The sequence below is a fragment of the Mycena indigotica genome (assembly GCF_014461135.1).
Source record: "Mycena indigotica strain 171206Taipei chromosome Unknown Mind.scaff0004, whole genome shotgun sequence".
Taxonomy (NCBI): Eukaryota; Fungi; Basidiomycota; class Agaricomycetes; order Agaricales; family Mycenaceae; genus Mycena; species Mycena indigotica.
The window spans coordinates 4630187-4644573 of NW_023503003.1; the positions used below are offsets into that span (position 1 = coordinate 4630187).

The 14387-nt window shown below is 50.2% G+C and overlaps 6 protein-coding genes across 6 annotated transcripts; 1 reads left to right on the forward strand and 5 right to left on the reverse strand.

Annotated features, from left to right (window-relative positions):
- Positions 1-28: 28 nt before the first annotated feature.
- Positions 29-1591, reverse strand: MIND_00528100 (uncharacterized protein; the record flags this gene model as incomplete). The annotated part of the gene is made up of 8 exons (XM_037362068.1): positions 1334-1591; positions 1232-1284; positions 913-1183; positions 675-863; positions 591-623; positions 524-545; positions 416-474; positions 29-370 (listed from the first exon to the last, which is right to left on the reverse strand). Exons 1-8 carry the CDS (start codon positions 1574-1576, stop codon positions 29-31), a joined length of 1212 nt encoding a protein of 403 aa, XP_037222360.1. The 5' UTR covers positions 1577-1591.
- A 496-nt stretch (positions 1592-2087) lies between these two features.
- MIND_00528200 (F-box domain-containing protein) lies at positions 2088-3639 on the forward strand (the record flags this gene model as incomplete). Its single annotated transcript, XM_037362069.1, has 3 exons — positions 2088-2488; positions 2536-2569; positions 2617-3639. The coding sequence occupies 3 exons, from the start codon at positions 2088-2090 to the stop codon at positions 3637-3639; spliced, it is 1458 nt and encodes a 485-aa protein (XP_037222361.1).
- A 2248-nt stretch (positions 3640-5887) lies between these two features.
- On the reverse strand, positions 5888-7033 carry MIND_00528300 (Glutathione transferase; the record flags this gene model as incomplete). The annotated part of the gene is made up of 6 exons (XM_037362070.1): positions 5888-5939; positions 5999-6152; positions 6200-6484; positions 6529-6575; positions 6632-6819; positions 6863-7033. The coding sequence occupies 6 exons, from the start codon at positions 7031-7033 to the stop codon at positions 5888-5890; spliced, it is 897 nt and encodes a 298-aa protein (XP_037222362.1).
- Positions 7034-7104: 71 nt separating this feature from the next.
- On the reverse strand, positions 7105-8412 carry MIND_00528400 (IU-nuc-hydro domain-containing protein; the record flags this gene model as incomplete). The annotated part of the gene is made up of 6 exons (XM_037362071.1): positions 7105-7176; positions 7223-7653; positions 7703-7723; positions 7774-7818; positions 7866-8256; positions 8311-8412. The coding sequence occupies 6 exons, from the start codon at positions 8410-8412 to the stop codon at positions 7105-7107; spliced, it is 1062 nt and encodes a 353-aa protein (XP_037222363.1).
- Positions 8413-9357: 945 nt separating this feature from the next.
- Positions 9358-11719, reverse strand: MIND_00528500 (TPR-REGION domain-containing protein; the record flags this gene model as incomplete). The annotated part of the gene is made up of 13 exons (XM_037362072.1): positions 9358-9468; positions 9519-9781; positions 9830-9990; positions 10038-10204; positions 10253-10324; positions 10379-10635; positions 10690-10780; positions 10828-10938; positions 10998-11246; positions 11298-11357; positions 11419-11449; positions 11494-11592; positions 11643-11719. The coding sequence occupies 13 exons, from the start codon at positions 11717-11719 to the stop codon at positions 9358-9360; spliced, it is 1749 nt and encodes a 582-aa protein (XP_037222364.1).
- A 299-nt stretch (positions 11720-12018) lies between these two features.
- On the reverse strand, positions 12019-14327 carry MIND_00528600 (TPR-REGION domain-containing protein; the record flags this gene model as incomplete). Its single annotated transcript, XM_037362073.1, has 13 exons — positions 12019-12096; positions 12145-12401; positions 12457-12620; positions 12676-12827; positions 12875-12946; positions 13006-13262; positions 13311-13401; positions 13452-13535; positions 13582-13608; positions 13659-13904; positions 13957-14016; positions 14065-14095; positions 14143-14327. 13 exons carry the CDS (start codon positions 14325-14327, stop codon positions 12019-12021), a joined length of 1704 nt encoding a protein of 567 aa, XP_037222365.1.
- Between the last annotated feature and the right edge of the window lie 60 nt (positions 14328-14387).

Sequence of the window (14387 nt, forward strand, 5' to 3'; positions counted from 1 at the left end):
CAAAAAAAGGACTGCCACCTCACCAAAACTATATTTGGGACTTGAAATCCTGCCTTTCCTCCTTTGCTATTGCCGCCGCAATCTTAGCATCCTTCGCGCGTTGGACATGACTCTTCCTTATTCGTTCGATCATTTGGTTTGACGTTAAATCCTCATTCAGGTCTTTTCCGTATCCATCCAGAGCATTCTTTTGCGCTACCAGTGGGGGCAGCATCTCGCCGTCGTCTGTTCGTCGAACCTCTTCCAGTTCGATATGAACTGTAAGCTGAGAGGCGATATTGCCGGGAGTGTCACTTGAAGTGCATGGTTTTGAATGGCCGGTTTTGCTACGGCAGTCATGAATTGCTGAGCGGAGGGCCCGTAGGAGTGCCTTGAATGGGTAAGTAAACTATCAGAGTGGAATGGACCAATATACCGGATCAGAGACCGCAAGCAACGCATATATACTTGGCCGCAATCCGTAAACGAGGTTATCTATGGTTAGGGTTGGTATGAAAGAGGAGCAACGAACAAAGAAACTCACTGAGGATAGCAATGTTCAGGTCCTGAAGGCAATCAGTAGCTGACATAAACACTATGACATGTCGTACCTTCTCTGAGTCTATGGAGCCCTTCACAGACAACTATTGACCATGAGTAACAGTATCAACCTGGATATGAGAATAGAGACGCACATACAAGTCGCATGCGACGGTTAAACCATTGATGATAATGGAGGCCAGAGGGTAACAAGAGATCCGAATGATGACTGAACGATATAATGCAGCATGGTTGAGGGCTTTTGTCTTCGCATCAAGAGAGAAATTCATGCCGCCCGACTCGCCACCAAAAGAACCATTGCGAAGCTTTTTCCCGTGTAGAATCTACGTGGACTAAGTGCCCGTTTAACGACGGTGAGAATAGTAGACTGACCTGATGTCTGAACATGTAGCTCAACACGGTGCAAAACACGACAGACTCTCCCACTGCGGCAAGAAGGGACCACATCAGTTGTGTTGTAAGTTGCCATTTGAGCCGGACACTGGGGTCTGAGGCCGTCATCCAGCAGGCTTCGTTGAGGTCGTCCCAGCCATATTGTTTATAGGCAAATGGTGGAATGGTTACGCAGAGGGCTATGATTAAGGCGCTGAGGATGTAGTACTTCTCCATAACATGACCAGAGATTCCGTGTATCAGGACTAATCTATCGGGCTCATCAGTGTCGCAATAATTCTGAACGAAGATAGCGCACTGAAGATTCAATGCGATGCCGAATATCAGCCAACTGCTGAATTGGAGCGTCAACTATTGGAGCAATTAGCTACAGCAGAGGAGATAGAAGGAGAGAGTGAACCAAGATGAGCCATACAGAGAAACCACAGGCTGAACTATCCTGTGTCTGGAACGCACATACGGCTGTGGCAATTCCGTGCAGCATGTTGGCCGTGAGTGCATAGACCATCACCCGAAAGCTAACGCGGTTGAGATACGGGCGTGATCTTGGACGGGCATAGAGAAGGGCGATGAGCGAAAGCACCAGAAAACATAAACAAGCGCCAATCGCGGAGCCAATCCCCCATATCTGCCGTGAATGCATATGAGAACAGAATATTGAGAGGGTCAATAAGTAATGCTTGCCGCAGCACTAATGTTTATTAGTCCAATCGCAAGTAGATGAAACTCAGAACGCACGATGTAGTGGCGTCTTGGGCGGTGTAAACGAAGACCATCGGGGTTCGGAGAAAAGGGAGAGGTTTAACCTCGCGTTGCAACTACCTCATAGTCTGATAAATCCGGGTCGGTTTCCAGCGGTGATGAAACTTGGCACCACAGGAGCGGCGATGATCTCGTGTGGCATAGGCATTATTGCAAAATTGAAAAAGGCAAGGTGCCCAGGCCGTTTCATCGTGAAGTTGCAGTCTATAGTTCTTAGATTTCCCAAGCTCATGCAGAGTCAAACTATAGACCCGCGAAACCGCCTTCGTGCATGCCAGGTTCACTGAAACGTTGAGAAGGCGAAGTTGAAAGAATCCGTGTTGCTTAAAGGTGGAAGACAAATTAGTGTGACGTTCACCGTGACGTCGCACTAAAACTTGATGTGATCCACCATGTTGCCCTCGGAACTAGTTTTGGCCATTGTGGAAACGATATCTGAACAGGACCCACTGTTTCGCTCAACGCTACTCGCCCTGACTCGCGCATTTCCAGGCCTCCCCGCCAACCATCTATTATTCCAACGGATTGAACTAGACCATGCTGAACAAGTTGTTCACCTCACACGTCGCCTCGTCCAGTCTGACTGGCGCGATATCGTTAACTACACCCGCGAATTCAAATGGCACGGCTGGATGGTTGACGCCGACCTTATCGTCAATATACTGGCTAAATTTCCCATGTTACGGTCGTTGGACCTCTGGATCGGCACCCATTTCTCGCCAGAACATTTGACCGACATATTCCAGAAACCGAGACCAGGACTAGAGTATCTGTCTCTCAGGTTTCGGCCTTAGTGTGTTCAGCCATCCCGTGTTCGTTCCTTTCTCATATTGATGCCAGTGTGCAAAAGGCCAACTATCTTCCTTTTCTCAAGGTATTTAGTCGCTTATTTTGCATCATGCGACATTTAACTAGTAACAGGGTTCATTTTTTGACTCTACACTCCTTTGTCTGGCGAAATGGCCGCATACGACCCTTCCGACACTCTCCATTGTGCAGGATGCCATCCCAGAAAGCGACACACCCACTAAATTCGCGCAACCGATTGTCTTTCATACGCTTGACTCAAGCCTTCCAATTTTCTCTCAATCTGCCGTTCTATCGAACTTAACATCCCTACGCTTTTGTCTCCCGGCACGACCGATGGCGATACCGCTCACTAATTCGCCTAGATCCCTGCCTTCTCTAGAAATGCTCGACCTTTCGACATGCACAGTGTTTGGCGCGGAACTGACGGACACATTGCTTGTTAACCTCTCTCGTCTTAAACACGTAATTCTCGACAATGGCGCGCTACTCAGGGGAGAGTTTCACGCCGACGACTGGGCAGTTCTAGGTAAGGGCTGTGCTCTCGCAGGAGTCAAACGAGCCCGCGATCGCGAACGAAAGCTCAAACAGGCCAGGCTGGCAGCAACTGTCGAAACAGCACCACGTCAACCCCGTGCTGCCAAAGCTGGCCGCAAGGGTCTGAGCACGGCCAAGATATCTCTTCGTCCTTCGCCTCCAAGAGAAGATGCCACCCCCCACGTGTCTTCCACCCTTTCACCCTTACTACTAGCTAGGATACGTGTCTGGCCGGCTGTCCCAAGCCTTCGTTCGTTTGCAACAACATTGGCCCCTTCGGTATCTCCAACGAAACACGCAGAGATCAGGGAAAATTTTAGCCGTGGCTGGCGAGAGGGACTTGCGCAACTGATTCAGACCCGCAGTCGTCTATATCAAGCCTATCGTATGGGGTCTGCAACTGTTATGCGGTTTGCACAGGAACCGTTGGGGTCCTCAGACCAAGACAACGAGCTCAATGGCTTGGTTGAAGTCATAGAATGGGACGAAAATGTGGAAGAAATGGGCGTTCCCGTGTTATGTTTCGCTGGAAGACACAACGCGGCGGCTCATGAAGCCGGTTGCGCGCACTCATTCGCTTGGGAGGCGTGGAAGGAGTGAGTCTTGCGTACGTGTCCATAATCGACAAATACGACCTATTCGATCTTCCTCATCCGCTGTTCCGTCCCTTGTGCTTTCCTTATGAGTCAACTTGTCCCCCATTTTTTGGAGATGATCAGCTAGACGCCGTTTTGCATGAACGCTCCCCCAATCACAGGCAGCTCATCAGTAAGTCTGTGGACGCGAATCATCAGCTTCTGTCCTGTTTTGGGGCTCAACAGCCTTTTGTATGGTCGTCCACACACGCGTCCACACAAAAGTGACCACATGAACAGCTGCCCTTGTTCTAGACAGTTCGTTCTTTTGTCAGCGCAGAATGCTATATCGGGGCGATGGGCGCTTGTTTGGTGTATAAAAGTTGGTGCTCGAACGATTCCTTCCTTCAGCACTCTTGCCTTCGACCTTCATCCTCCTCGCCCTACCTCGCTGCTCTGCTAAGAGCTATGCTTCTGCTCTTGTCTTCGACTTGAGCTTGATCATGGTCATCGTCGACCTGACCACGACCACGACCTTTGTCGTCGTCTCCATCGTATGTTTTGTCGCTGTCATCGACGTTGATCAAGACCTCACTAGTTTGCAGATGCCTCGCCATACAACATCAACCACATCGCCCTCAGGTTTATGGCCATGGTATGTGTCTTCTAGCTGTCATTCTCACAGATACTAACGACCACTCAGCGTTCCACTACGATGTGAGTAGGCGGCCAGCTATCCACCCATTTCTCCGCGCAAACACACGCACCCACAAACACCCCTCCCACGTCCCCACACCATCATCATCTATCAAACACGTGTGCATCAAGCTGAACCGACAACCTGTGGTCGACGTTAGTAGTGCGCACTATGGCTCTGGAGTAAACACGAAGACCGGCCGACTGATCTCAGACGAGAGGTCGGTTCTTGGTCTTCAATGTGCCTTTATCCTCCATCCGCGTCACGAAAGCGATCTGGCCCAGGCGCCTGAATCGACAAGAGCCCGACTGCTTTAGCGCGTATTGCTACGGTTTCGGATCGGCCTGTGCGCAGTGACCGTGTGAGAATCCAACGCTACGCGCGGGCGGGGCTCCGTAAGGGAAACACAAAAAAAAAAGAAAAAAAAATATATCGGGTGTGGGGACGGAGGGTAAGGGTAACGACACCACCTACTATTTCTTTCTTCTGTCTATCACAAGTTATGGGATGCTGGCTGACCTACTCACAGATCCATTGCACGTCGCTGTCCACTCCTCCTCCTGCTGCCCGTTCCGACACCCCCACCTCAAGCGCGTCTTATCCTCAAGAAAGATCTCGGGCAAGACAATGCGTAAGCCGGATCAATTCCAGACCGGTCCGGGGTTGCTTGCGCAGGATTGAGCGGGGAAGCCTAGTCGAGTTCTCGCCCACAGTTGGTTGAATTCCTGGCTCTCGCAAGACATTATGCGCGCCCCTCGGCTGTTCCGTCGAGTTGACGCAGTATCCGAGTCGAAGATCGTAAGACTGGTGGGCACGGGCAGTTGGGGACGATCGCCGGCGGACGACTATTAGTGTGAATATGGATGTATCAGTACAAGGGCATAAACCAATCCCCGATGCTTTCAACCTACGCATTCTTTCGTTCCATTGAACTGAGTAGAAAATTGAACAACTTAAAACCTGAGGCTCCTTAAATTTAAACATTTGTCATTTGGGGTGGATTATTGGAGCACGGTTGGCCATTCGTTCGTTTTGATCACGGCAGTGGTTTCCCAGCGTTGATAGCTTCTGCGACCTGGCTGGTGTTGGGGCGATTTTGGGCATATCTACACACTGGTGAGTACAGATGATTAGTGGTCTTCTGGCCTTGGCTTGGCCTGAAAGCCATGGCTTTGGCCCGGCTTTCCGTGGCTTTGGCCTTGCAAATCATCAGGCCAGGCCAACTCAGCTGGCTTTGGCCTGGCTTTAGCTTGGCTTTGGCCTAGGCCATGGCCTCGGCTAGGTGTGATCCGGTGTTGTTGATCAGATGTTGGCATCAAAAATAATAGTGGATATTTAATTTAGTGTAGAAAGTGGTCATAAGGTAACCTGTAGAGCATCAATAAAGCCTTGACATGCTAGTAATAGCACTTCTAACCAACATATGACTAGCAAACTTCCTTTTTGGGAGTTAGATCAGCCATCAATGATCAGACTGAAAGCCATTGGCTTTTGGCCTGGCTTTGGCTTTCTAGACTCTCAAGCCAGGCCAAAGCCAATTTAGACCAAAATTTCTGGCTTGGCTTTGGCCCTGGTATCAAAGCCAAAAAGCCATGGCTTTTTGGCCTGAAGCCAAAGCCAGCAGAACACTACAGATGATTCAAGTTCATGCCCAGGCCGAGAACACAGAAATGAACGAATCACCAACCTTTCATAGCTATCGAGATACAACTCTTCTGTGCTGCATGTTGCCTTGAACGCGGCATGCCCAAACAGACGCGTTGTCCAAACCCCAAACTTCTCTCCTTCGGGCAGCTCGAACCCCCGATAGTGCTTCAAAACATTGCTCGCTCGAAACAAGTCTGGAGTATGTCAGTCCACCGGATCGGAAGAGAGGAAGACGACAAACATGGAGCAACCATCACATCGGTCAGGTTCATGTCTCCGCTTTCGTTCCAGAGTCCGAGCCCCACCGCGAGCGCCATTTTCTCGCCCACCCCAGTGGTGCCTCCGCCCCCGAGAATCTCGCGCTCGGCACGATCGAGGAGGTTGACAAGACGTTCCAGGCCTCGTCGAAGATCTTGCGCGGCTTCTATCTGTGCCGATCCCTCTTGGGCTTGAAGAAGGCGGTAAAAGGCGGGTACGATCGCGCGGTTCACGTGATCGCACTGGAGACGAACGAGGGCGCGGGCGTCTAAGAACATGAGTGTGCTATGTGAGACGATGTTAGATACGTACAGGGATCCTTGGGAAGTAGGCCCCGGCCGCCTGATTGGGCAGCAAGACTGTTCAGAACAGAATATTTCTCAGCACAGATACTGGTAGAGGGCGGAAGTTCTACTCTTCGAGGTACTCGAGAATGACTATGCTTTCATTCAGACCACGGGCAGGAGCGTATCGGTGCAGTTTGAGTCCGGGTACAAGGCCCTTGGGCGAAACCTCGAGTAGATCGGCAGGCTTCTTATACGGGTCAACCTCATCTAGCCTCCTAGTGAGATAATAGACGACGGGAGAGGCATTTTCACAATACTTGGTGAATGAGCTTTAGTGACATTCTCAAGAATCAGGTTACCTTACTCACCTCGTATGGCACTTGGAGGTATTCCATCGCTGCCCACACGCGCTGGACGAAGGGGCAAAAGCAGCTGCCAAAAAGGGTAATGTCTTGCGGCTCGGCGTGTTTCTGGGCCGTCTTGAGAGCAGTACCGGTGCATATGAGATGGTAGCTTTTCGTTGCGGACATGGCAAGAGGTAAGTCTCGGTCGTGGAGTCTGACATCATTGCTGCATCTTGTCCAATCAAAGAAAAGACATATCAAGCATTCAAGGGAGAAACCTGATCACATCGTTCTATAGACTCGTGGAAAAAGCTGAAAAACCCATTGAGCTAGAAACACTTTAGATAGCGAAAAACACGTAAAAATGGGACTGACATCGACTGATTGAGCTACCAAACAGTTCTTTCCACCAACCCCCCAACTATCATCGCAGTTCTTGTAGTTCCAAACATCAACCACTGTTTCCCCCGACGTATGCGTTCCGTTTAGCTCGACATCGACTCGGAACCGCTTTTCCTTGAATAAGTGTGGGTAGGCCACGTATGCAACCGTGAGGGCATCGTGGAGAGGCGGTCCATTCTCGAATCCGAATGTGCTGCGATATGATTCAGCAAAAAAGCTGATAAGGGTAGACAGTGTGTATCGCAGATTAGAGGACGCTGTCGGCAAACGTCCATCGGTTGTTTGTGAGGCGGGAGAGAGGAGGTTTGCGTGGATTTGACGCGTCACGATGGCGGTATGGGTCACATTTATCGGGATCATTGTCTTTTTTACAGGTGCATTGAGTACGATTTGGGCTGCATGGGCTGGAAAATGTATGAGAAAAAAATATAGATTGGTAAAAGAAATACACACGATCACACAATATATTGTATTCTGTGTGGAAGTCAGATATATTTGTCCAGGACAAGCTCGAAAATAATTACCAGCAACAGCAGATCGATTGCCCATGCCAACACCTCCACCCATGACTATTGGTTTGTCAGCAGCCCATTCACGGAAACCAACGAGTGCGAACAAACGAATTCTTCGATGGCCTCCAAGAGGTCAGGATAGACCGCAACGAACAGTGCAACGTTCGTCATGGGACCGCTAGAAATTATGGAGACCTTGTTGCCTTTTCCGTTGTCCCACGTCTTCCGCACAGCGGCAGAAAGGCCATCTAGAGCCCGCTCTGACTGTCCCGCAATCCAACGCGTGACATTGGGGTCTTCAGCGTCTGGAAATCCCTCGACGCCCCCCAGCCCATCTTCGCCATGAATCTCTGGATCGTGTTTGGCTGGTTTAAGAAGAGGCTTCGCCGCCCCAGGATATACGCGGATGTCAGAGTGGTGGGCAGACGCGCCGAAGGCGTGAAGACACCGAGCCGCATTTCGCAGGGTCCAATCGCTGCTGGCGTTGCCGTGAGTCTAGATCTTCGATAATTACCGGGAGAGAAATGGTGGTTCAAGCGCGGCGCATACGGTCGATATTCCTAGAAGCTTGATGTCAGGGCAGTGGAGCCCAAGTAGAAGCGCAGTCGCGTCGTCGTGCCCTGGATCGACGTCCATCCAAACGAACTTCATGGTTCAATTTCAAGAAGGTCACAAATGTCACATATGTGATGCGATAAGATGATAGATTGCATGCACAATTCGTAAAATGGGAATGAAGTTGAAGGGGTATAAACTGAAAACTTCCTCCAACGAGAAAAAAAGTCAAGTCAGAGCGTGCCAAGGTTTCACTTGTAATCTGAACAAATGTGACTGTCGTGACTTGTGACGAAAGCCACTCTTGCTTTCTCTCTTTCCACGACCACTACTCCCAGCCACCGGTCGCAACTGCCCCAGCAATGCTCGTCGACGTCTCATCAACCAGCCACTCGATCACCATCGCTGATCAAGCCTGCGCTACACAGACTTCAAGCCCACATCCCCATGTAGTCTCGACTTCTCTCAAGAGAGACCCCGACAGCTCGCGCACACATCGTTGTCTTGCCCACCAAGCAGCCTGGATAGAAAACTCGGTGGCACGAGGCAACGACTGCGGCGTCAGCATGTGCGGGAGGTAGTTTGACTTTGTCCTACGGGATTCCTACCTGCTTTAAAGCGACTTTCGAGTTGGAGGAGACGCGAACAGGCCACCTGCTTGCAGGAAGCCGATGATTTTTCCGGCCATATAACTCCTGTTGGTGTCGATAATTTCCGCTGAGTTATGTCCTGCACGAACCGCACGTGGAGAACTACGACGCTCTGTTGGGCCAGCGCCGATCATTCGCCATATCTCTGGGCATCTTCGGGCTTGTTCTAGTTTCTTCCTTCTGCGCTACTTTCCGCGTTTGGTGAGTTCCAATTACCTGTAGAGATCTTACGTGTTTTCGAGTTGCAACAACGATCGGGTCAATGCTGGTTGGTGTGAAGGATGGGAGGCAGGCTGACTAAAATGTGGTATGCTAGCAAATAACTTGTCGTCGCCCTTCGTTTAGCGCAAATTTACAATTATTTTGAATATACAAAAAGGTGATGAACAGATTATGATTCGATATTTACTTTCTTTTCAAGTTCCTCCGCCAACTCGTCTTCGTCCAATTCGTCCTCATCCTGACTAGCCCGTTTCCGTGCCCATGTACTTGGATGAACGTCCTGTCGGAAAGATGCATTAATGTGGAACTCCAGAATTCATCGACGCTTACGTAGTGGGCCAAGCCCAGACAGTCGTCCAACTTCCAACTGCCCTTCGCGATTTGCCGCTCGCACTGCTTCAGAAATTCGGCGGCCTCTTCGTACTTGGCTTTTGTTTGCTCCGAAGAGTTGATCGTCGCCTCCCAGATTTTCATGACTTTGGGCACTGCGTCCCGCACTCGGCGAGCGAGTGGCACCGTCAGCCGCAGGGGCGCGTGGCCTCTGAGGCGCGCTTCCAGGGCGATGCAGAGCATGTATAACGAGGACTCATCGTCTGTTGACAATGGTGAGAAACTATCAAATCTATGGTGGCTCAAGCAACCTGGGGGGTATGTCTCCGCTGACTTGATGTATAAGCGGGCGGACTGGTCGAATTCCTTCATCGCATCGAGCAATGCTGCTTCTTTCGCCTCCTCGTCTTCGATATTTTCAGAGCGGAGCGCGTGGTCGAGACCGCGTTGCATGTGAACAAAACCCAAGGCACTAGAAAAATAGTCGGTAACAGTCCTTGAGGTAGCTAGATGACTGACGAAATTGCCTCCGCCAGGGGGTACGTCCAAAAGCCGAAAAATCCACGGCCATTGAAGGTCCCTGGTCTCTCGCTCGCCTCGGTTTCGCGCTTGATCTCACTGGCCAGTTGTTCAATGTCGTCGAGAGTGTAAACACAGCCCGGACCAACAAGGCCAGCACGAAATAGCTGTGTTAAAGTGTGAGCGCAATGGCCGGGGTAATTGTGTTTACTGACACCCAAAAGATTACTCAGTCGTAAACTGCGAACTGAACGAACGATGGTCGCCTCAAAGATCGCGCCGCGCTCCTGTCAAGAGTATGCGTCAAAAAAAAGCCCATAAGTAAGTTAGCACCAGCACACCTCTTTGGGGACATGGGCATACGTAGACCGTCCCCAGTCAATGATTTCAATGACACGCTTGTAAAATTCGTCTGCGCTGGTTCCCATCCCCATTTTGGATTCCAAGAACGCGCGCCAAATCCATGCCCGAATAGTCATCGCCAATGCGGGCCGCACTAAATCCCAGCTCGAGTTTTGCAGTCGTTCCGGGACCTCCTTCATCAGTTCTTTTGGTCCACTATCGGTCCAGCCATTGCTAGCCTGGACTTCGATAACGGCTTGCGGGTGGAGGTCATGTGATGAACAGGGGCTGAGGATTCATCGAAACTTACTTTGTCGCCGAAGATTATCGAAGAATTCGGGAAAGTCAATATGGAAAACGCGATCGTCGCCGAGGATGGCGTTTGTTAGCGGTTCCAAGACCTGTTCGATGGATCAAATGGAAATCAACCGTGAATACAGGGTTTAACCTTGCCGGCAAGCATGATCATCTCTTGACCGTTCTCTACCTTGACACGCACTTTCTTGAGATTCGATACGGCTTCTTCGTATTCGAGATATGCTTGGATAATAACATGACCCTTCACAAAGCGAGCGTTAGTGCAACACAAAACGGCGGGGAACAAGACGAAAAACAAACGCTGCTTTCATACGGCAACTGATTAGCTTGAAACAACTCTCTGGCCTTGATCCATGGCACGATCTGTTGAGCCCGATGTGATGGCATCCGGTAGTGGTAGTCGCCTTGCGAAATTTTGTCCTCCTGTTTCGTCCTGGCGTCGTCAGAAGCTTTGGCCTTTGCCTCGTAATCGGCCTTGAGGACCGGGTCTGGGGTAAGCTCTGCCGCCGTGCCCCACGCACGGGAAGAGATTGACCACATATTAATTGCCTGTCGCCGGAATGAGTTGGAATATTGAGAATTTCGCTCCAAAAAACGCACATCCGCAGCAGTGCCTGTCCGAGTGTATGCCTTTACAAACGTCGGGTCTGCGTTTGTTGCCTTTCATGCGATGAGATTCATGAGAAACAAAGAAAAAGTCAACGCCACAGCTCTGTCGTACTTGTTGGCTATCCGATATCGCGTCGAGGTAGCTGAGGAAGATAAGTTGGGTGCAGCGTCCTGAATATAAGCTGACTCCTTCAAGTTGAGAGATGCGGCCGCCCGATTGCTGTAAAGGATCGCCAAAACCTTGCTGTCTGTGCAGATGTTGATAGCCTCTGTATACTGTTTGTACCTGCACAACGACATGAGCTTGGCTCACAAGCATATGGCCATTGGGTTTACGCGGCAGTGTATTTGCCTTGCTTGATGGAGTCGTTGCCCTCGAGCTTGAGGGCATTGACCTTGGATGCAGTGTCCATGATGGAGGGAGGCAAGCTCAAAGCAGTCGTTCTTTGTTACGTCGATTAGACTGGTTCAAACCCGTCAACTACCGGGAGTTTTCTCGGTTATACAACATTGGGCTTAAATATCGATACTTCACGGGGCACAATGTCTCTGAGACTTAGATATGCATGCTCACCATTCTTTATTGATTTTTTGCTCTGTCGTTGGCTGGGGTAAGTGGCGACCCTGAATCGGTTATCTTTTAACTTGCCGCTATCACCCAGCAAGCAATTCTACTTCTACTACTTCAAGTTGTAAAAGATGTCTTCCGTATTCATGTCTCTTCCTCCGAGTCGTTTGAATCATGAGCACCTGCGTTACCGCTTTGCAGAGCTGTCGGAGGGGCCACAAACTACAACGCTATTCAGAGACAAATTGCAACGCGTTTGAAATACTTCACATAATGTGGTGGCCCGCAGGATTCATCGATTGTCCAGATTCCTCGAGAAAGGTTGCGTTGACAATCCTCCAGGAAATCGGTGACTTCCTTGAGTTTAGCGGTAATGTGCTGGTTAATCTTGGCTTGCCAAATCTTCGAAACGACGGGAACCGCCTTGGAGATTCTACGAGCAAGGGGGAATGTGGCCTTCAACGACGAGCAACCGCGCCATTCAGCTTCAAGCGCAAGGAGCAGCATTTCCACGTGATGAATGTCGTCTGAACAGGGCAGCTAATATTATGTGTTGTTGACGAGTAAGGAGACAATCGTCACCTTCAGGGTAAGTTTCCGCCGCTTGATAGTAGTACTGGGCGGCGAGAGCATATTCGTCTTCGGCCTTGTCCAGGACTGGTGATTCTCCATTCGAATCCTCACCCAGCTCTTCCGAACGACGCTGAAGTGCAAATCCGCGACGCATATGGACCCAACCAAGAGCACTGTCAACGGGAGTGTAAGAGCGAATCAGATCAGGCATTGATCATGACAGCGCACGAAATTGCCTCAGCTAATGGATAGGTCCAAAACGCGAAGAACCCATAGCCGTTGAAAGCCGTCGGCCGCTCACTTGCTTCGGTCTCGCTTTTGAGTTCAAGGGCCAGATTTTCGATGTCCTCCAAAGTGTAGTTGCCTTCGTGGTCACCGATCTGAGGAGATTTTGACGCCGGTAATTATGAAGCAGGTAATGACGCACGGTCAGTATATTTTGCAGACGCAAAGTGCGTACGCCCCGGAGAATGGTGGCTTCGAAAATAGACCCACGATCCTAGAATCAAAATCAGACAGTCTGGCGATCGACGTATACTTAGTGTAAGGACCACCGACTTCTCTTGGAACGTTTGGGTATTTTCGACGCCCCCACTCGATTACATCTACGGCTCGCTTATAAAATTCATCGGCCTGTGCCTCCTGCCCCATGTTGGAGTTCATGAACGCGCGAAAAATCCAAGCCCTTATGGTAATTGCTATTGCTGGACGGACCGCAGCCCAATTCGATTCCTGCAACTTCCTGGGGATGTCCTGCATGATCTGTGTTGGACCACTTGACGGCCAACCTTTAGAATTTTCGACTTCAGCCCGTACTGTGACGACATTAGATTGATTTGGAGCGAAGAACCTCTGTGGCCTACTTTGTCGGGTGAGTTTCTCGAAGAAGTCGGGAATATCCGCATGAAATGCGCGGGGGTCGCAAAGTATACCGTTGATGAATGGTTCGAGAACCTTTTCCCTCTAATTCAACCACAACCGAAAGGATCAAGTGGTGCACGCACTTTGCCCGCGGGTATGACCATCACCCCATTGGCACGAGGGGTTATCGAGATCCTCCTTAGGTTGTCGAGACCAGGCTTAAACTCCTGATTATGGGTTGATAAGGTTGACAATACTGCAGAAGGAACGAACTGTGTACGCTTGAATGATAACATGACCCTACGATGAGCATGAGTTGATGATACAATTACATGAGGAAAGATCGTTACGCTGCTCTGGCCAGGCCCAGGAGGAAGAGTGCCGTTCTCTAGCATTGCTATCGCTCGAGTCCATGGCAATTGTCTTGTACTGAACTCGGTTCGGAAGCTGTTTGTCGCGAGTTTCACTTCGTGGTTGGCATTTTTGGACCTTGCGGCCTCAGATTTAGCTCGGTAGATAGCTTTCTGCGTCGCATCTGAGGTCAACTCCGACATCTTTGACCATGCCTCGGAGGAGATGGCCCACATGTCGATTGCCTGGCGCATGATTGGTTAAGTTGAACTTCCTGCACCAAGTACTAGTACTCACATCAGCAGCAGTGGCGACACGGATGAAGCCCTTTGCGTAGGTTGGATCTGCCGTTGTAGCCTAGAGGACCAATAAGATCACCAAATTGCTGGGCTCGTCAGTGCTTGCCTGTCGACCATCATGAAGTGCGTCCAGATAACTTCGGACTGGTCAGACGAAATGCTGAACATAGAATAGGTGACTTACTTCTTGAGATTCAAGGACGATGCGGCACGATTTGCGAAAAGAATAGCCAATGTTCCCGTGTCTGCAGGGTCGCAAACATTGATGGCTTGTGTATACTTCGAATGTGCCGCCTTGAAGTCATTTTGCTGGTGAAAGGTGTTGCCTTCAAGCTTCAAGGCGTTAACAACGTCGGAGTTGTTGCTCATGGTGAACGAAAACAAGCGAAAATAACGTGGTGTGATCAGGTTGAACACTCTTTGTTTTGA